Below are 23331 nucleotides of genomic sequence, written 5' to 3'. Positions count from 1 at the left end.
AAGCTGTTTGGAATGTTGAACAGAAGGAGTAGGAAACCTAACACGTAGTCTCGAACATTCTGATGCTTTTAACTACGGAAATAAAAAAAAACCCCTGTTAATGGTAAAACAAAACTAACCGTTAGTTTCCTGAAGAATGGAAGTTTTAAAGCAGAAAAACCCCTGGAACCGATACGGAAACGGGATTAAAATTTCCGAAGCCAAACTAAAAGACTACATAGCGATGATGTGGAGGGAAGAGAGCTTCATTTAAAATTAAAACCATTAAGGATGTAAAGGCTTGCAAAAATAGTTGGCTAGCTCGGAAAAAATTCCATTTAAAATGGATATTATATTCATCACACGCAGACGTGCGAAATAAAAAAATTTATTTTTAAAAACAGGTGAAAATGAATATTTTCGGAAACTCATTTATAGACTTAAACTTATAAGTACATTCCATTCTTACAAAAGATCCTGAAAGTTGGATTCACATACAAAGGAAAAGATCCTTTTAACCCCTTGACAGTGTATATTTATTTCAGAAAAATGCACCAAAAATACAGAAATCTTTTTTCTTTGTATTACATCCATATTTACGTGCATTATATCCATAAAAAAAGATAAACGAACTCCATTAAGGGCTTCATGGAAAAGAAAACACTTTTTTTAAATAGTGTTTAAAATATAATCAAATTACAAATATAAAATTTTTCTGTTGCCCGAAAATGATCGTAAGGTTAACCCTTAAGTGGTAAATTTTTGTCGGAGCGATAATTTTTCCATAGTTAATGACACGTATTAAAAGCATTAAAAATCATTAAAAAAAAATCTATTTTAAATAAATGTATTGAAATAATATTACTTTCCAAATATATTACTACCTTCTTTGTCATTCAAACAATAGTGAGAAGAAAAAAAATTTGGCTTGCAAACTTTAAGGTAAAAAAAATAAATTCAAACAAATTAGCGAAATCACAGACACACGTGCTTTGCAACAAGCAAAGAGTTTTTGTCGTTAATTAGGACATCTATCTACCGGCAAATTCGAAGTAAAAAATGGAAAGAATATGACCTTATGTGCAAAGGCGATTCTGGATTTTTATCTTCAAACTGACTGCAGTAATGAACATTTAAAGAACAATTTGCACATATGCAAAGCTACGCATTCGATTTAAACATATTTTTTAGTAATTGAATACATTCGAATGCATTATACGACATCTCGGCTATAAGATACGCAAGCCAATGCATTACCTTCTAGAGATACAGGATACACCTGCATCTAGGAGGTAACGGCTAATTTGGACTGAGAATATGAACAACGAATCTCGGTTTAAACGTCAATAAAAGTACAGTAACCTCGGATATAACAATACACTTTTCACCAATTTCACTACTGTTTTCATTTAAAAAAAAACTGACATTGTTAGAAATTAATTTCATGATTTTTTTTTTGTAGATGAATAGGTATGACAATAAAAACAGTGCATTCGTTAAATGATTATCAATCATCATTCAGTGTATATTCATCGTAAATAGGGACATCGTCAAGCGTTCCTAGAAGCCATGAACTCCATTTCTATGCTTCCGTTATATTTTTTAATTACGACTTTCATTTGAGAGGCCCTCTGGAACTTACAGTACTTCATAGCCAACTTTAATAACCTCTTCATGTTAGCATGCGGTGACGTCGAACCGAAGAACTTCAAGTTCCATTTCAACGATAAAATTTCGCGGTTCCTTGAATGTCGTTGTAAAAGAGCTGGGGACGGTTGTTTTCTAAAATGTCTCTGATATGGTTCTTGTTTGAATAATTCCCAGACAAATCATATTTTCATTCATTCATTAGACACGGTGGCTATTTTTGTATTTTATCGAAGTTCAACCTGCACGTCAAGGGAATTCTGAGGGTGGAACGTCTCACCGCAGCTCGAACTCACGACCAGCGGGCTGTGAACTTTTCATCAACTTTTAAAGATATTAGGAGGGATAGAAGTCCATTCACTGAGCCGCTGCATCTACCTATCAACACGAAAAATCGCGTAGGAAGCGTAATGACACGGAAAAGGCCCTTGAAACATTGAAAGAAAAAAAAGTAGAAGAGCGTTCTCTTCGCCGATTGTGTTATTCGCATATGAAAATAACCACCAGCGGAAACAAACAGTTCCGTCGATGTTATTTTTTTTCCAGCATGCTGGGCTGCTTCAAGCTGATAACTATCGGTGGTACATGGCGATCAAAGAGCAGCTGCCCTTCGACACGTCCAACAACTAGAAATTATAATGACAGTGATGGTGATGCAAGAATCTTATTACATTCGAAACACAATGGCACCTTATGAATGGACATAATAATAACGTGTACAAGGTCAGTTTGGCGATCCGAGGATGGTCAATGCTACTCACTAATAATAATACATGTGCGTGTCTGGGAGAAACAAAAAAAAAATCATCAGGTTGATGGGGGAAAATATCTAACATTCTATAACACTAAGTATCGGCGATTCGTGAAGCGACGAAAGTCATTTTCAGGACATATTTTTATCCTGTTAAATATACGGACATTCATAAAAGTAAGAAACATATGCAAAAAAAAAATGTAAATTTTAAATTGCAGAATTCGACTGGGAGTGGTCGGAGTTAATGCTCCTGGAAACGCCATCCGTCATATTTTTGCGAAGTGTGACATCAATATTGGGGGTCATTCAAGTATTACGGCAGCATCGAGGGGGGTTTCGGATTTGCTGACTTTTGATGACAAGGGGGGGGGGAGGGGGGGTTTGAAGGTTGCTTACGTCATCAACCACCCCTTTTTGAAAATATGAAATATTCTAAGCTGCTGACGAAATTTTGCTGACGGGGGGGGGGCGGGTCAAAAATGGCTGAAAATCTACTTACATAATACTTGGATGGCCCCTTATCATACTGTTCCCTACGCCGTATTTTTCTTCAACAATTATACGTCAATTTGAACAGAAAACAGATTTATTTTCACTCTAGGCGCATTCCATACTGGTGCGACAGTATGAGAGACGCGGCCTGCAACGGACTGGTATCGAGTTGCATCGCTTGTAGTATCTCGCTAGTGTTCACCCTGCCCAAAGCTGTTAAAAGCCCCGTTTACATGTGCAATAAAATATCCCGGAAAGTCACACGTAACAGGGATTTTCGCTACAACACGTTCACATGGCGTTTAGTTTATGCCGGTATTCCCCCTCTTCTTTCCGGAAGTCATCACTGGTTACGTGTGGGTTGAACGGAAGTGGTTGGTTCAATGTGGCCGACAGAGCTTACGGTAGTTTTCGCGGCACAAAGGATTATGGGAGATGAGTTCGGAATCACCCACCATTATTCCGCAACTAAGATGGGACTCTTTTGACGGTCCTGGAGGGAGAGAAAGAGAGCACAAGGGACGAATTATTATCATAACAAGGAGGAGCAGGCCCGTCATTTAGGGGGGACGGGGAGGGCCGTTGCCCCCCCCCCCGGCTTTTGAAAATACACTACAAATGGTATATATATATATGCGTACCTTTAGTACATGCTCTTTGCCACCCCCCCCCCCCGGAAAAAGTTGAAATGACGGCCCTGAGGAGGAGTCCAGATTACTTTGTTCGTTAAAAATGCGTGTTTTTCTTTCCCCGAGTACTACAGTCGGCCCAGGTTAATAGAATAACGGATAAACGAACAAAATCCTCCCCCAAAATGCCTTCCAAGTTTCCCGCTTAATATGATAATTTCAAATACTTTTCCCCCACTTAATTAAATATTACCCTTCACACACTAACTGTTAACACACATCAACCACTATACACGTAATGTTTTTATTGAATGAAAGACTTGGAATTTATGGAAAAAATATATTACCAAGTCAAGATTAAAAAAAAATAAAAATTTGAGAGTAGATACTGTCTTCCAAATATTCAAGTTGTTTTCGATACGTACATTTAATTGTTTTATTTTTGTTCTCTGTTGAGCCAATAGAGAGCGCTAAGTTTCTTAATGAAAAGTAGAAAAGGCTTCGGTATTTTCTTTTTTAAAAAAATATTTTGTAATAATAAATCTTTATAATTGCTGGGGCTAATTTTCATGACCTAAAGATTATAAAAAGTAGTTCCTGATCGGTTAATAAAACTTGAAATTCAGATATATAAGTATATATATATATATATATATATATTTTTTTTTTTAATCTACCAGCAATGACACTCCATCTTTAGTTCACAAAAATCGAAGCCCCGATAATTACATATAATTATCATGTCATTTATTCGAGAAGCTATATCGTTGCTTCAATTGGAGAAACCGCGAGACACCCAGGCTCTGTCGTTGCTTCAACTATTGATCGTTCATAAAGTTTCAATATACAAACTGTACTATCGTTGTGGCAACTGAATTGTTCCCCGCATAATCGAATATTGTGTGCTGGAATCGGTGATATCCGATTAAGCTAGACCGACGGTATCTCATAGAATGCATAGTTATTGAATTAATTTGCATTAAGATGGTAATGTGACCACATCAATCGGACTGTTAGTTAGAAACTGTAAAAATATTTTCGCCCGTCAGCGTATTAATCAACGGAATCTTCAACGGGTCTATTGAAACTAATGATATTGCCGAGAGAAGTAATAAAGTTAGCGCGTAATACACGTTGAATTGAAGCCGTAAAGAGCCATTCTCGAAAATTAGCTTCCACTACAGAATATCGAATAATTCAGAGCGCGGACTCAATATTTAAATGTGTGGCTTTTTTCTTCATTAGATTCCTCATTTAAAGGAAATTAATTTAAAAAAAGGGAAATGAAATAATTAAAGAATGTAAAGAAGGAAGTAATTAGGGTTCTAAGGGGGAAAAAAAGGCAATTCGACTAAATTTAGAACAAAAAAGACATCACAGCTAATAGTAAATGACAAATTATATTCTCTCTAGGAATCTCGGAATAAAATTTCACAAGCAATATTTATCCAGTATCACTGGTGTGATAATGGATAAATATCAATTTTCAATCTATCTTAAGGTTTCACGTCACTATAAATTAAAGTAATTCCGAGTTTTTTGAGTAACTTTTTTCCGAGTAACTTTCCGAGTTTTCTGTATATCTTCACATGATCCTCCTACTGAATATCATCATTACATTAAAAATTATCATTCATCATTTTTGTCGATAATTTTACCACGATAATTTTCTGCACACGATGGCTAATTAGACCGGTACCTACAATTTATTGCCGATTCTGAACGGCAGGCTTGTTTTTGATACTCATCGAGGGGTTGGTGCGCTAACCCCCTCGATGGGGGACTCTCTGCGGTAGCATTTTTTCCTGCGTTCATGTCGCCGTTTTTTTTTGTACTTCTGTGTCAGGAAATTTTTTGACAAGGGCGAACCGGGTATCGAACTCGCAACACCTCTAAACATCCTTTGGTACTTCAGGAAAGTATCTTATCGACCTGAGCTACCACGCCCCTTACATTAAAATGAAAATTTTCTTTTTAATATCAAGGAATCACTCTTGTTTTTTATTTTGTACACGTGTAAACTTTTTGTTGCGGCACCCTCTGGGAAGAACCCTCCCACTTCCCGACTTGAGGCACTGGGTCGCTTTAGCCTACAACCATCAACAGAAATGCAATTAGTCTAGGGGCAGAAACCTATTTTTGTACTTCCATTTACGATTTTGTATGAAAAAAAAGTGACTTTGATGCCCTGGGCATCAAATACACTCGCCTTTCCCTAGATGTGAATCCACAGCGAAGTTCCCGTCGTTTCCCCCAATATTAATTTTTGTATTTTCATAGTTGAAAGCTCCGACACCTTGTTTTACTTACCACAAAAAAATTATATATATATTTTTTCCTCTTCTATTACCATGAGTGAGGGGGCCCTCGAAAGAGCTTGACCTGATGCGGCAACATCTATCACACAACCCTAAGGGCAACACACCCGGAAATATTAAAAATGTCGCAAAAGCCTTATCCAATCGAGAAACACTTCGTACTCTGGAGTGTGATGTACTGCTCGGAAATGACGGCTCTATATTAATACTTTCGAAATTTCTTTATTCTTCAGATATCTCGTAGCACCGTGGTGAAATACGATACTGACATAACTTGAAAAATTCAAGCATTTCCACATTTACTTCGGAAAATGGAAGATGGATGGCAGCACGAACACGGAAACATGCGCAACTCGTCAATATAAATGCGTTAGGGCCACACATACACTCAGAAGTCAGAACTTGCATTCTGGCAAGTGCCGATTCGTTAGAAATTCCATAGAGGAACGTGTACGAGGTGCATGTTCGGTTAAATAGTTGTAGCACCCTGGTGAAAGATATCCTGGTTTTGCGACACGGCCCTTTGGGAATCGCTGGTAAATGCATTTGTTGCACAAATCGGGCGAGTTTTTATGGTATATATGTATCCACAGGCATTATTAAATTTTTAGTAAATAATAAAGGCGCTATTTAAGGAGACAAAAGATTAAATGAATTAAACAGACACCTTTCTTACTGAGCCAGTGCCAGCTTTTCATCATTGGATTTTTCTGCCGGTTAGTAAGATTTTTCTAATGTTTGTCAAAGTCAAAATCAATGATGCACTGATGCAGTTGTGTGAGCTCTAGCCCCGGTTGCATTCAAAATGAACAGATTTTTTTTTTTAAATTCGGTATTGCATGAAATATAAATCAAAGATGAGTTTGAAAACCAATTTTTTCACTTACCCTCTTCAACGTCATTCCTGGAAGCAGCTTCGAGTAGCATGACACTGGGCACGAAATGGACCTTGTAGTTAGTCTTGCCTGCCAGTGATTTCTTGGGCAGCGTGCCGCCGACAAATGCTACGTCCTTCTTCTTCTTGTTGCTGCTGTTGTATTCTTTTTCACGTTGACTCCACTTCTTCAGTTGTTGCATGCGGCGTCTCTTGGCTAACTTTAGCCGTTCCTGGGTGCTCATCTTGTCGATTTGGGACAGTTCGGCAACGAGTTCGGAATGTTCTGCCATCGTGGAGTCGATACAAGTGACGACCAACAACGAAGGGGTGGGGGAACAAACTCTAACTAAAATAAAACGAAAAGCTCAAATATCCTAAGTCACAACATGGGATCACCTTAACGCTAAAAAACAACGGGTTCGTCTCGGAAATATGAGACACACACACACACACGTTCAAGAATATCAAGATTTCGTTGTTAATCTACAGAAATCTTCATAGATAAAACCATCACAAACTGATACATAGATGTATAAAGACTGCCTTCAAAAAAAAAAAAAATCACAGACTATTTTAAAATGAAAAGCTCGAATAGGAATGCGTTACGATGTATAGAAAACACAGTTTCATCGGATCATACGGTATAAACTTTTAACAAATAACCACTGAAGATACATCCGACGGAAGAAAGGCCAAAATTTTTATCTTTTCTCCGCTGTCACCGCGAGCAAAAATCAAATTACGAAGGAATTCAACGAAGTCCAAATAACAAAGAGATCTAATCTAGATCCATAGAAAAATTTTCAAGAGGTTGATGGAAGTTTATTGCTGAGATCGTATAAAAATTTCTTCTTTTCTACAAAGAAAGAGAAAAAAAAATTTCTTCACAATTTTTTTTTATCCCCCTCAATGTAATATGGACGGCAATAAAGAGCACTTGATGGTCTTCTTACGGAACAAAAAGGAATGCATTCATACTATATGAACGATCGTAATTCAGCTGCTGCTGGAAACGTGACCGCAACTTCGAAGACACAACAACACACACACACGTACAAAAGAGATATAGATATATATGTATTTCTTTTATCTTGAAGGAGGCACGAGTTTTGTGACGGCCGCGACGACGTCTTTTCGCATTGACTAGCAAAGGATGGAATGTTGTTGGGAAAGAGGACGGAGAGGATTTCGGGACGGAAAAGATTCTTTCTCTCGAGATCACTCAGCTGGCATGGTTGCCACGGCGACGGGAGGCGCAAGAGCAAGCGCCGGACGACTTCCTTTTTGCTTTCCTCTTCATCTTTTCGTCCTCCATCACGCACCTTAGAAAAAAAAAAAGACACCATGCACATAAGATACATTAAACGTTACAAACATGTGGAAACATTATATTAAAAACGGAAGATGAATTACATTCGGTTCGAGCGGACTCCGAACCATTTCGAATGATCTCACGTGCCCTAACTCTTACAAACAGCTGATTCCAGTCTCATTCGGAAACGCCGCGGGGAAACAAAAACTTATTTCAAACTTCGCGCTGCCGCCGTATATCCAGCGAGTAAGTTCCGTATTTCCGCTACAGCGCAGAATTGTCTAATTAAAGAACAACACTTGAATTAATCATTTTGATGAATTCGACGTAGCGATTTCAAAGTCGGGGAAATACAGGGTGGTCACGAAAGAAATAGACAATTTCTACATTTCATACCAAAATAGGCATTACGAATACAATGAAAGCCTTCTGAATTTAGTGCATCAGTGATACAAACGAATTACCCACATGACACTCTAAAGCAGCGTTTTTCAACTTTTTTTGTCCCGCCGCAAACTTGAACTTACATGTCGTATTTTCAAATTGAGATTTTAAAAATTACACTTAATAATTGTTGTTAATAGTAGAATAATTAAGCATGAATTAATTATTATCATTAACTATTAATCGCAAAGCAATTTATTACCATTAAAAAAAAATTGAATTCCTGAAACGAAACTTAGATATCTTAACTTGACGCTGTTCTACAATATTTTCTTTGCAATGTATCGTTTGGTATGGAACAATTCTATGTTGTGGTGTCGAAAGGAATTTTTCTCTAATAGGGTTGCCAATAAATGGAATAGCTTACCCCCGGGGGTAGTAAATTCTAACATAATTGACAAGTTTAAAAAGTGATACGATAAGCATACTGGAGTAAATCGAGAAGCTATCCATACTTAGAATAAGACAACCCTAAGTATTCTTTATGGGCATTGTATAATATTTTATCATGTGTATATATATTGTTTATAGTTTTTGTAATTGCATTTTTAATTGGGTTGCTATATTTTAGTAATAAGACATCCATATTTTTTATGGGCATCTTTTTCTCAGCCATCTCGTTGGACATTTTGCCTGTTGTAGCTTTGTACAGGGTGGGCAAAAAGTCCGTAGAAACTTTAAAAACCGGAAAAATAGCCGAAATAAAAAACGGTTCGCAGGGTTAGCATTGCTAGGTTTCGGGAATTTGTTTAAGACAGGAAAACAAACAACCGATAGGTGGCGCTAACATACACAAGTTAAAGAAAAGATACGCAAATAACGAACACAATGCTAATGTGACGATCGACGATGTTAAGAACAGAATTCTTGCTCTTTTTTTTTTTTGTAACATTTAAAAATGTGTTATTAATCGATTCCCAAATTTAAATCTATTATTTACCAAATCAAATCAAAATTTAATATATATTTTTTAATGGTTCAGTTGTGATCGGCTACCATTTTCCTTAAAATTTATTTTTACTGCTACAAATACAAACCCAAATAAAGTCGAAAAAACTGCAATAAATTAAACTTTTGAAAAAAATGTTCAATAAAGATCGACTTTGAACTTCTGTGGTTCAAGCGTTTCTATTGTATTTCCTATTTTAACCCGTTCTCTCTATCAAATTCATGTCTCGTCTAGAACATTTTTTTTTTTATCAATCCAGGTACTTTTTTTGTACAAAACGGTGTCTAAAACACATTCTTTATTTTTTTTTTTCGTTTCTTTATTACGAAATGCATCATATTATTTGCATAGTGTCTAAACTTTTGTTTGGACATTCAGCTTTTGGTCTTCATTAGAAAAAAGGAACTCATTTAATTTTCCCTGACATTTTTCGCGGCACACTTTCGATCTTCTCACAGCACACCGGTGAAAAAACTCTGCTCTAGAGTGTGCCTTAAAAGTTATCTAGAGTAAAGTATATATTGAGAGGTGAGTAGAATGTTTTTCTACTAATGCGAATTTCTAGTGAAATACTGTAACCCAATTTTCGCCAAACGCGCATTAGAGATATTATCACCATCCTCTTTTCCCATTAATTGGCTCCATGTGAGTGGCATACAGCCAGGATCGGAACTAGGTGGGGGAAGGGGGCGACAAAATTGAGGGGGGGGGGAACAAAGAGCACCGTCATGAAAAATAGCGAATTTTGAAGTTGTGGGGGGGGGGGGCAAAAATCTCAGTTACGGCCCTGCATACAGCAGTTCGCGAATTACTATATGTCGCTACATCATACGGGCCATTCAACAGAAATGAAAATTTTGCCATCAAAAAGTACGGACTTTTTGTTTCGTGTTTTTTTAGAGAGTACATCAATGACAGACACCCCCCCCCCTACTCCCGTATCATTTCCTGTGAACATAAATGAACAGGATCACGGTAGCTTTAGCGACTGCTAAATGAGGTTGCTCTATACAGTAAGTTATTAACAATCAAACTTGGTTATAACAACGCTTCGGATTCAACGTCAATAATTGTTGGTCCGGACTGATTTCCATAGAGAATAATGTCAGTGAACATTGCTTATAACGTCGAATTATAAGGAATGCGTTTTTCATCGCTTTTGCTTCCGTTTTCCCAAGATATCCTCAGAATTACACCTCATATTGAAGCAATATTTGTCTGATGTTCTACTGATGTATAATCCCGTACTTTTATCTATTAATTGTTATTTGCGTACACTGTGTAAAAGCAACTATTTTCCTATGAAATGTTGAAACCCTGAAACCATCGGCCGTGCTTGAAATCGTGTATTTCTTTTATGTCCACCCCCACAGTGAGCTCCAGCCGTTTCCACATTTTTACAGGAAGTCCTCTCAACATGTGTAGAGAGAGACACGATCGACGAAATTCTGGAAAATTTCCTCTTTTGTCAGAGAACGTTATTTTCTTTCTTTTTCGCTTAACGATCAATAAAGATTTCCACACACGCAGTTCATAGCCGACAGTGAAAAACTGTACGATAACATCATTCGAACTCAGAACAGTTGGTTGGTACATAATCACGTGACTGACTGGATGAAGACGGTTTTTCAACTCTATTTTTCAATTCGTATAAGCGAAAACCTATATGAGAGCTGATATAGAGGGTGTCCCATAAATTCATAAATAGCCCCTTTTAACCCCTTTACGATCACGGATGAAATATTTCGTCCAAACGTCAGTGGAATAAATTCAATCTAGTTGTGTGTTTTGTTTTTCCTCTCTCTCTCCTCTTTATCGTGAAGTTTTATTGTAACTCTATGGACCAAAGTTTTTTTTTCTTTTCCTCCCCGTCTTTTCTATACCCCCGTTATTGAATTATCCTTAATTTATGGACATGAGTGTAGAAGAAAGGTTCGGAAAAATAATTCTGTGATTTCCTTTCATGCAGTGCCGTCTATCAACAAAAATTCGAACTATTTTTTTTTTCTGCATGAAAAAAAAAATCTTTTCGAGAGAAAATAACTTTTCACGAACAGCATTTAAAACTTCAATTTTCTATGAATTTTTAACTATTTACGACACTTCTGAACTTATTGCACAAACTTTTAGGAGGTCCTACCACAAATCAGTGGTTCCCAAACAAATTAACCGCGAACCCCCCCCCCACTTTTGATAAGAATTTCATCTGTTTCCAACAGCCGCAATCGATATCATTCAAAATAAAAGTGATTGTACTGCTATCTACTGTCAAGTAGTTTTATTTGTTTCTCATTGTTTCTATGCATATAAACTAATTCCATATACAGCGGAATTTCGGTTAACGAACTCAATTCGTTTCATCCACGTGCTGGTTAACCGAATAGCTCGTATAACGAATCAAGCTTTTCCATAGGAAATAATGCAAACTCAGATGATTCGTTCCACAATTATTCATTCGTATAACAATGACTAATAAAAATGCTTCATCAATAATATAATACAATAATAATTTATTTAACAATGCAACACACCATTAGTAAACATATAATACAATAATTTTTGCAACGACCAGTGAGAGAGTAATTTTAGGACTAATTGTAATTTGCTGACTCACCAATTTTTTTCTTTTTGTACCAATTTGAAAAGGAGCCCAATGGAATGACACCTGCTTTTGACTCCTTTTGAGGATTTCGAGCAAATGAGAAATTGCATTGTCATTGCTCAAATTCATTGCTCGCACGCAACTACAGCTTTACTTGGGTGGGTCTTTTTTACAAAATTTTGCTCGGTTACCCATTACCACCTAGAGATACATGTATCTAGGACGTAATAAGGCTTCCCTCATTTCTCTAATCTCATTTGAATTGACAGACTCCTCCTCATTTCTCTCATCTTCGGACAAGAACTTGTCCATAAACTCTAGCACGCAATGGAGATCCATCAGTTTGTCTGTCGTCAACTCCTAGCAATGTTTCTCCACTAGTTCTTGAAAAAAAAAGTCGTCTTCATTCACCTCTAGTCATGTGGTCTTTCCCAAGAATACAACCTCTTTGACACTTTAAAAAGTTCATGGAATAACCCCTCAAAGCCAAGCTCAATGATGCAATTATCCCACAATTTTCTCCAAGCAAAATTAAGGTTTCTCATGGTGGCTCCATCCCAGGTTATACCAATGATGTTCATGCAGTTACGGTCTGTTCCCTCAGTCACCTCGACGCATCACTGAAATAGTTCTTTGGTCTTAAGCTTTTTGATTTTGGAAATTATGTATTGGTAATTGCCGATCGAAAATTCGAGACTGAAGGGGAAAATATTTTTCAGCTACCTCGCAGGAGAATTTTTTCTGTTGCGGTCTTTGTATGTTTACCCATAATTCCACAGTACGTGCATGGACGAAAGCGAAAAACCATTGGATCAGTTGTGATAAAGTGAAACTACATGAATAGTGTAAATTGTTTGCTCGTAATATGAATCAACTGCTCGTTAACCGAACTACTCGAATACTGCGAATTACTCGTTAACTGAACCGCTCATTATCCGAAGTTCAACTGTGTGTGTGTATATATAAAGATCATTGTAACTATAGAATAAAAAAAAGGGTATTTTGAATCAATGAAATAAATTTCTTCTTGACCCTATGAAATTCTATCGTGACTCCCTTCTCAGAATGGGGGGGGGGGGGGTGGGGTCGTAACCCACAGTTTGGAAATCCATTTCATGAAATGGATTTCCATGAAACAGATCATACATAAAAAACAATTCATATGGCAATGCATGAAGACTAGCGAAGTGTTTTGAATCTAGTAGCCTAGTAAGGCAAGCTGTTGAACTCGAGCGTCATTAAGTGAAAGCAACTACCAAATAAAAAAAGAATGAAAATAATTCATAACATTCCTTGAAATTCCTTGTTAAGGATGAAAATATTCACCGGGAGAGAGCACATCCTCAGCATGTTCGAAAACTTTTTCCTCTCATGGAACATTGATCTGGGCCTAGGGTGATCATTTAAGACAAGGCACATTGGTTTTGCACGACTCAGACGTGCTATTTTTAAACAACGCCATATCAAACGATTTCCTCAACCGGTAGAAAACGTTGTTATTAATCTCTTCCTGTAAAAAGGGGAGAGATATCTCGGCCTAGAGTAGATAGGAGCAGGGATACCACTCCAGGAGAGGCGCCAAATCCCAGTTGAAAGTGATAAAAATACGATTTTTTTCAAAAAAAATCAAAAACATATGATTTTTTTATTGAAATCAGATCTTTTCGATTATTTTAAATATTGTTTCTCTAAAATTTAAATAATAAATTTTAAATTTAAATATTGTATCTAAATATGACTGAAAAATATTAAATCCTTAAGATAATTATATTTTTTAAGTATAGAAATCAGACCACCAATTTTTTAGACAATATTGAATTTTCATAAGTAAAATGAGTTCATAGTCATACAAAAATTTATTCACATGCATAGAGAGAAAATTGTTACCCAGTTTCTGCTAATTTTATCCTTTATCAAGTCCAGGATTATTAAAAATTGACTTTTTTCCCAAAAAAAAAATCAAATAGACCCATAAAAAAATTAATTTTATTTTATCAAATAAAATTAATTTATTTTAAATTAAAATTCAATACTTACTCAGACAATTTTAATTAAAAGTTCGAAATGTTGTCATATTAGGGGCATTAAATAGTTTTCATAACAGGTACAGTTCTCACGTTTTGACTTGAAGATAATATTAAGTTCGAATGATCTTGCTTTTAAAAAAGTCACATTAGCATACTGAACTACTAAAAATCTTCTTTATCATACCAATGGTATCTAAAAACAAATAATTCTGTTTAAAACAATATTGAAATTTTTAACCGATAAAAAAAAATCAGTTATATAAGCAAATAACATTCGTTAATTTAATCAATTTAAATATTCTGGAGTAATATCTTTATAACTGCAAAACCATAAAACGTTTTTTTTAGAAAAAGAACCACCTTGAATGAACAAAATTTCTTATTACGAGCAATGAAAAATTTCTTTATATTATATCATAATCAAAAACGCACAGGGGGGAAGTTTTTATTATGACTTTTGAAATTTATTTACCATTTGAAAAGAAACATACATCGTTTCTCAAATGTGACAATTTTATTCCCATAGATAGTGTATTGGCTAGTTCCAAAGTCTGTAGTAAATTCCATTCCAGGGATAAAAATCTTGTCTATACAGTTGACACTCTCTTTAATGACTTCACTTTCTCTATGGGAAAGAAAGTTCTTTGAAGAGACTTAAACCTTTATCTAAAATCTTTTAACGTTTTGAAAAAACTGAATTAATTGTAGCAACCTGACATATCCAAAAACAAATATTTTTTATCACATTTATTTAAGTAATTAATGGTAATGTAAATAATTAAAATATGAATCGTATTATCTCTCATTTACTTGTATTGCATCATACAAGTTATAAAAAAAAATCTGTATTCAAAATTGCTTGAAATATCAAAAGTATCTGATTTAAATCAGTGACTTTTTTTAAAAAAAATCATGCGATTTAAATCTACCTACTCTGGTTGAAAGGGTAAAAAAAAAACTGTTGACCAAAAAAAAAAAATGGTCAGGGGCTGCCAAAATAGGTCCCGAAAGGGGTAGAATTTTTTTTTTTTTTGACCCAACCCCTGCATGGGAAAAAGTACAGGGTCAACGGTCGACGAGAAGTCCCGAACCCATTTTCAAAATTAATAATCAACCAATTGACATAAAAAGGTGCAGTTTGCACTAAAATACTCATCATGCCCTTGAGTTTGTTATTGATAAATTTAAAAAAAAGTTGAAATATTACTCACAGGTGGCACCGTGAAACGAAAAACTTGACAAAACAAAATGCAACACAAACAGTTGCAATTTGTGTTACATAAATCCACCATGTTTAAACATGAGAACCCTTTAACCCGTTTAGATATAGGAGCTAAAAAAAAGGCGTTCATATTGAAATGCGGTAGTTTCAACATACATTCCATGTTCTTTCCCTTAACGAGGCGGTTCACTATGAGCGGGAATTAATTTTTCTTCTTTTACCTCAGCATTACACTGAGCTACAAGAAAACAGTAGTTCCCTGCAGCTTTATTATGTTTCTTCTCCCCTCGCTACAGTTTGACGAGTAGGAGGAAAACAATAGTAGCGCATACACAGTGTAAAGGAATGGTGACCGGGAAAGGGAAAGCTCGCCCCACTCATCTATTTACCTTTTATTTCCTGAATGTTAACAAAGATTCCAGTTTCTGGGATATATCGCTGGTACTTCAACTATACATCGTCCAAATTCGTTGACAAAAATCTGTGCGTGAAGGGGTTAAAAGAAATTTTAAAGAGTTCTGTAAAGCAGAAATTTCTTGTAGCTTTTAATGTTATGTTCTCATATTGGTTTCAGCATTTCAGTTATATTTGACATCCATTTTTTTTTTCTGGCATCTTTTTTTTTTAGTCAACTCGCTGGAAAATTCGTCTGTTGTAGCCCTTGTGTTCGCATTTGTCACCGACCAGCACCAACATTCAATGGCACTGAGATATGCAGCCATAATTTTCAAGCATCCCTCGCACTTACAGAGAGCGCGTTCGTTTTTGTGTCCTTTATCACAAGTTAGAATTTGTACCGCGAGTTTTGATTTGACTCAAACTGAATCATAACAAATATTCTCTTCAAATATCCGTATCACGGGATCGATGAATACAAAGCGGAGAAATTCTGCCGCGTAACCATCACTAGTCTTGAAGGTATGCATATACATATGTAAGTGTATGTATACTAACAAGTTCGAACTTGTATCAACCGACGGCGAAAACTGAAACGTTAAAATTCAACGGCATTTCATGAAAATCTCGACGACGGTTAGCGTGAAATTAGGACAGGAACTCATTAATCAAATTCCGAGTTTCTCTTTCACGAAACTGGCGTTCGTTGCCTTTCAGATCTCCGGGGCATAGAAGCTAGCTAAGAAGGAATCCTATTCGGGGTTAATATAGTAATAAGTCGATTCCCGCTCCAACAGAGATAATGTCAGATTTTTTCCCCTTTTATCCTAGGGGAAGAGAATCCTCAATAGCTTGACTCGAACCCTGACATTTTTCACGAGGTAGAATGTTTATCGAGGTAGGAATATCATTTTCAAAATATGAGATTTTCTCATGGTTCACAAATAATGCTAAGTAAGTAAGTTTCATTTTTCTTTTTTTTCCTTAAACGCTTTTCTTAATACTCCGAAGTTACACGATAGGTGGGACCGACGAAAACAGCTAAGTCGAATTCGTGTAGGTCAGGATACAGTTTGCCATAGAAATACATACGGGTATTAGCTAATTAAGATCAAATTTTTTAAAAAACACCTGTCTTTTTCTTTCTTACTATGACTACATAATGCAATGGTACTATTCTATGCCTTTATAAAAAAAGACTATATTTCCCCCAAAATCTGAGCAAATAAGTCATGTGTTAAATACTTTAAATGTTTTTGTTATACTTAAATGTTAATGTTTTAATACCTTGGCCCATCGAAATAAACGAGCTTGCTTGTGTTTGGAGGTAAGAAAACAATTTTCAGCTATGAGTTGCAGACCAAGTGCATTGTCATCAAAGATTCATTGTCATCACCAGGGCCAGGATGTTGATGGCATTTGTATTTTTTGCATTTTTTCGCCCTTTCTCGGGTTCAAGTAATTTTTTTTCCAAGTTTTAGGGTATTTTTTTGGCATTTTAACGATACTTTTAGAGTTTTTAAATATTTTTTCAGAATATGAAAATGTTAAAAAGTTATAAATACTGTATTAAGCATTTTATGATAATGAAGAACTTTGCTATAATTTTTTTTTATAAATATGCATTACTTTCGTCACAATTCTATTTCCCGACAAATTTTGTATCTTTATATACTGCAGCCTGTAAAAAAATCAGCGTAGTTTCATCACATATCACTTTCTTATCGAATAAAACACGATACTTTTTACTTGTGGCTGTCCCTATATCATTTTACTATTATATTTAATATCAGTGATAATCCCGTGACTATAACTGAATTTCAGCAGTGTGAATTTTTTACAGGAAATCGCCTGATACCAAAATCGCAAAACTGGGGATAGCGTAAGTCGTAGTATCACTGTATTGCAAGACAAAATATAATACGTACTAAGAATTCGACCCACGCAACGTAAAAGAACGTCTTCAAGTACACATATAAGGTCGACGTCTTTCTGGTATTCCTACCCAGACAGTGGAAAATATGGAAGGAAAACCATTTTTGAATTCGTACCACAAAATAAATAATAAAAAGAATATTCGGTAAGAATTCATTCTAGCGAACGTCCGAAGAAAACGCTCTACTGGCCACGTCTCGAGATATAAAATTTGTATGCAAAGTGCGGAAAAAAATGGCTTCCACTCCACAGAATCTTAAGAAAAACGTTTCTCGGTATCGCACGTCTAATTATGGAAGCAATTAAAATTACACACCTTTTGTCTCTGACGTTAGAAGAGGATTTGACCCTCCACAAGGATGGGGCTGACAGGGCTCCACCCCTGGTGTCCGGGGACGATTCTCATTTTTTTCCCCCCGCTATAAATTCACTGTAGAAAAGGCCCCTACAAACTCTGGCCAGCGGCTCGTCAAAGATCCCAGCCTAGGGGCCCCTGCTGCAGAATGTGGGGGGGGGGGCATGACTATATATATATATATATATATATATATATATATATATATATATATAACGTTTAAAACAATTCAAATATCCACAAGGTGTCTCCATAAGTATTTAAAAAAATTCATAAAAATTGAAGAAATATGTGGTATCGAATGCGCTGTGAGGAAGTATTGTTTTCATGAAAGAAAGACTTGTTTTGGTACAGAGAGAAGAGACTAGTCAACATTTTTGTTGATAAGGGATACCATAAAAACAAATGACAGATTTCCGTTAAAAAAGTATTTACCAAGGAAATAACCTTTTTTGGATATTATGCTGCGTTGAACTCGGAAAGAAAAATCTTGTTTCCGCGAGGAATCGAACCCGGTTCCTCTTGCAAACTGGGCAAGTGCGCTACCATATACAATACAGAAGACACGGCCGTCTTCCTTATTTCACGCACTGCGGCATGAGACGCTGAAGTAAAGGCATTAGTAGCCTCCCTAAACTTCACCTAATCGCCCCCAGCTCATTTTCTGCACCTGAAACCACCGTTTTTCCAGTGGTGTGTATGGTATCGCACTTGCCCGGTTTGCAAGAGCACCTAGGTTTGATTCCCGGCGGAGACTAGAAGACTTTTCTAAGTTCACCTCGGCATAATACCCAGAAAAGGTATATTCGCTTGATGTGTTGGGCTAAGAGAAAGTCGTCTCACTCTGTTTATTTACTTTCAGATATTTGCATGATTTCAGAATATGTTTACAAGCTAGGAACACAAGGAATAACATTTTGCAAGAGAGCGAGAGCAACGTTAACCGAAAGAACGTAACCACCTTTACACAGTCACATTCATGGAAGAGATGGCACCTCCTCACATCGCGTTTCGTAAGAAGCAGTTTTCCTAACACGATATCACTCCCGAAACGATTAACTTTTTCTTTATTAAAAAAAAAATAACGTAAACCGACGCATCATCTCCATTAAGGATAATTGTGGTAACTTTTATGGTTCATAAATAGTATAAAAGTGGAAGAATTTATGGTGACACATTAAATCGGATATATGTAATCGAAGAAACTTGAGAAAAGTTGCCTGCCAAAAAAATAAATCTGTAGAGAAACGACAAAAGACTAGAGGTGAGAGTCAAGAGACTTGTCGACCATTAAAAGCTGTTGCAGAGGAGGGGGAGGTGAGGAAATTCCTGGTGAAATCAAATGTGACACCTACAAATGATGTATAAAAGACATCGCCAAGAGATGAGAACCAGTGAAAAGAGAAAAGAAAACGCATAAAAGTCGAGATATAGACTGACAATAACGTCGACGAGAACACTTTTGATGGCTTTTCGATGGCGCAAGATTTTTCTCTCGACACGAGAAGAAAGATCTTTTTCATTAGAGAGAGATCCAAGTTGATAAAAACTAAGAAATAAAACCCATCCAAGAAAGTAATATTACGCGAGAGGAAAAAGAAAAGGAGAAAACAAATCGCACATAACATATAGAGGGAGATATAAGAAAAATCAAACTTTCCTTTTTTCGGATAGAAGTTCGGGAAAAAGAAAAGTATTTATTGTAGCCAGCGGCACGAAAGCTTTCGAATGTGTACATAGTACATAGGATACTACAAAAAAAAAAAACCCCTAAAAACAACGGCTCTCAGTAATGCTTGTTTAGTAGAAAACTGGGAAAAAGAAAAACAAACAAATAAGGGAGGAGTTCTTTGAAGAAGTTCCAAAAGTTAAAAAAGAACTCGGCACGTGAGAATTTCTGAATTAAGTGGATGACCGTAAAGAAAACAGAATAATCTAGAAAGTTTCTATAATGTTTCTTCTATTGCGAAGTTTAAAGTTGTTTATAATAAGATTAAAATGGGCTAAAAATATTATTTTATCCTATTTTTCGTTGACGTCATTATCATTGACTAAATGCTAGCATTAATACGGACATTATCCGGATTATAACTATACAAATACCGGATGTTCACTAAACCATAATAACGTTCAATTTGTACAATTACCGGAAGTGTGCAATGCGAATCGCACAAATCGAAATGAAATTTCATTATATACCCCCCCCCCCTGTGATTTTCCTCTAATCCATAGTTCCCAACCTTTTTTGTCCCATCGCCCCCTTCTTCAGAATTTCTTTCTCCCATCGCCCCCAATGCAATCTAGCCCATAGGATCCTATGTTATACCCCTAGCTTCTACCGCCCCCCCCCCGGAACATTCCATCCTTCCCAAGGGGGCGTTAACGCCCACGTTGGGAATCACTGCTCTAATCGAATTTTACTCGATATCACCTATTTCTGAATACCATTCAAGCATCGTACCATTCATTGCTGAATACCATTAGGGTGGCGTGCTATTCATTCATGAAAATTATAGACAACTAAATAGAATGAAAGAGATGAAAGCAAAAATTTACAGGCCTCTGCGGGTAATCGATCCACTGCCCCCGCTTTAGCAATCTGCGAGTGCGCTAGACACTATGTTATGGAAAAACTAATCCTACCTTCCTTGGAGCATACAATGTGCGTCCCAAAATGATAAAGCCACATACAATTCTATAAATAACAATATTTTTTCAAAGTGAAAACTTTTTTTCAAAACTAGAAAACCCTGACTGCGCAGGATCAAAACTATGATAATAATTTAACATATATCTGCATTTTTTATGACAGAAAAAAAAATTAGATCGAATAGTGAAATCAAAACCTGTTCCAAAATGATAAAGCCACTCAAAAAACTCATGTTCAACCATATTTTCAACGTCCAATAAATTTTCCATTGTTTTTTATAATGTCAAATACTCGTCTAGGCACCGATTCAACAAGTTTTTGGCAATGTTGCAGAGTAATGAATACCTTGTCATACTTTGAAGATCGCCCCGTTCAAGTTCTAAAACACTGTTTTATTGCTTGCTATGTTCATACACTTTACGTGCCACTATAGCCCACATGTTTTCCATCGGACAGAGGTTTGGAGAACATGCGGGCCAGCCTATCACTGGGATCCCATTCGCAAGAAATCATTCCTAGATTCCTAGGTCGAATTTGCATTGTTGGAGGTGGGAAGGTGCATTGTCATTGCCCTGTTGAAATTGAACTGTGGAGTCATTTTGAGATTCAAAAAATGGAATTAGACAGTAGATACTGATTCAATGTATTAAGGTTTGCTCAGGCATACAGTTCCTGATATGTCTGAGCATTCAGACGTTCAGATATAACAGCTAGCTCCACTTTTCCATTAGCATTGAAAGCACCCCAAACGATAACACTTCCGCCTCCTTGTTGACACTTAAGGTAACTTAGTTCTTTCTTTCTATCATGTCAATAATATTTCCAGCCATCTTGGCCGTCCAAATTGAATTTTTCTTTTCATCACTCCAAATGACATTATACCACTTGGAAGTCCATGGCATATGATATTCCGCACAAAGAAGTCTTTCCTGTTTATGATGGTCAATAAGTTTCGGACGTGTAAGCATTTTGCGATGGCTGATGTACTTACAACGTGATGAACTGTATATTTAGATACACTCACGTCAGGAAAAGATGTTATTTTTCCTTAAACTTATGGAAGAGTTACTTACTTTGAGTAGAATCACACTATTCTCACGTTTCGTTAACACAGGAGGACGACCTTCAGTCTCTCCTGGTGCCATACAGTTCCTTTAATTTAAAATAATTAGTTCGAGATCGGCAAAATTAACTTTGCAATCGCTCGAAAAACGATAGCTTGTTCCAATGCAATTCAACAATTTTATTTTGTCCTCGAGCAGTTAAAGATTTTCTTCTACCATTATGAAAAAAACCCCACAAAATTAAATTCGAGACAGAAAATTACACATAGTTGCAGATACAAAAAAAAAAAAAAACCGGTTTTATTTCTTCCTCTCCAGTCTAGCAGCGAAGACTCATTGCGCAAACGCGGCGAAATTTGCATGACGGCGCGATAAACCTAGTTGACTGATAGTTGACTCTATCATTTTGAGACACTTTTCTTTAAGAGAGAATATTCGATAATTTTCTTTATCCTTTGAAATTTCGACAACAAAATTTTCTGAAAAAGATTTGATGAAAACTAAGTAATGGGTTTTGTATAGCAGCTCTTATCAGGATAAACTTATATTTAAGAAAAACCGAAAAATACAGGTGGCTTATCATTTTGCGACACTTTATAAGCTGAGGGGGGGGGGGGAGGCGCTATGCCCTTCAATATACTATCAAGTTCCCTCTGTCCAGATGAGCACAGAAACACCGACTTTCTTTAGAAAGAAAGACTTCCGACCAAACAGGATCGGTAGTAAATTGCTGTAAGGAGATATGACCGAAGTTGGTGTGCGGAAAAAGTAGAAGTAGCTTGTATATTACAACAGTCCCGTCCAGCGTACACTTGCTCGGATTGGGAGGGGAGCGAAATTTCTATATCCCACAGAGGCTTGTGAAACTGTCATCCCAAAAAATTCATCTACGCATTGTATCCAGTTGTTTACATTTTACCTTCAGTGAAAGTAACATTAACTTATACTATTCAGGTACCACACGATTCGTGTGTTTGTGTGAATTCACGAACACCCCTGGATGTCATTCTAGTACCAGGTACTGTCAACGCTCGATTCTACGAACCTCCAATTTACAAACTACTCTTTCTACTCAACCGCACATACACCTCGCACACATTCCTCGACGGAATTTGTACATGTCGGAACGTGTGTTCGAAGTGTATGCGTGGCCCTAACATACGTAGTATTTATGTTGTCAGAATTGCGCTTATTTCGTGTCCTCTCTGCTGCAATTTCCGAACTGCACCTTTTTATGAACTAATCTTCTATAGTCCCAAACAATATACAATTCCTTTAAACACTCCATTTACGAACTAGTTTTTCACGTCCGTACGGGTTCGTAAAAACCAGCGTCTACAATAATTCATTTTCGAATGCCATCCAGGCACATACCATTAATATCCTAATACTTAAGAGAATGCTGTGAATATAAATCGTTTCTTTTCCTCCTTTATCAAACTGTTTCATTTTGTTAACCTTTTAAGCGGCATTGACGAGATATCTCGCCTTCTTGAAGTCTCTTATTTTGGTATTGACAAGTTCAGATATTCTGTAAAGTCAGTTTCTCACTAAAACACTCTTCCCTATCTTTATTAGTTTGCACTTGCGGAAAATCGGAAGAAAACCTACTTCATTTGAAAGAGAAATTGGATTTTTGAAGGGGGTTTAGTGATTGCTGTTGTGTTGCTTAAAGGGTT

At 36.4% G+C, this 23331-nt stretch overlaps 1 protein-coding gene across 2 annotated transcripts in view; it reads right to left on the bottom strand.

Moving 5' to 3' along the window:
* The window catches only part of LOC149089666 (protein phosphatase 1 regulatory subunit 16A-like), a 118147-nt gene that overhangs the window by 31128 nt on the left and 63688 nt on the right, over positions 1-23331 (bottom strand). For both annotated transcript variants that reach the window (XM_089235056.1, XM_089235140.1), the window contains one exon: positions 6707-8018. In XM_089235056.1, coding sequence (XP_089091182.1) covers positions 6707-6986 — 280 coding nt within the window. In that variant the 5' untranslated portion in view covers positions 6987-8018. The remainder of the gene's footprint in view (positions 1-6706; positions 8019-23331) is intronic.

The sequence above is a fragment of the Pholcus phalangioides genome, unplaced genomic scaffold (assembly GCF_987345545.1).
Source record: "Pholcus phalangioides strain wild (caught in Gottingen) unplaced genomic scaffold, Ppha-v1.0 ptg000001l_1, whole genome shotgun sequence".
Taxonomy (NCBI): domain Eukaryota; kingdom Metazoa; phylum Arthropoda; class Arachnida; order Araneae; family Pholcidae; genus Pholcus; species Pholcus phalangioides.
The sequence above is the reverse complement of the archived record's forward strand: the minus strand, read 5'-3'. Positions and strand labels throughout refer to the sequence as shown.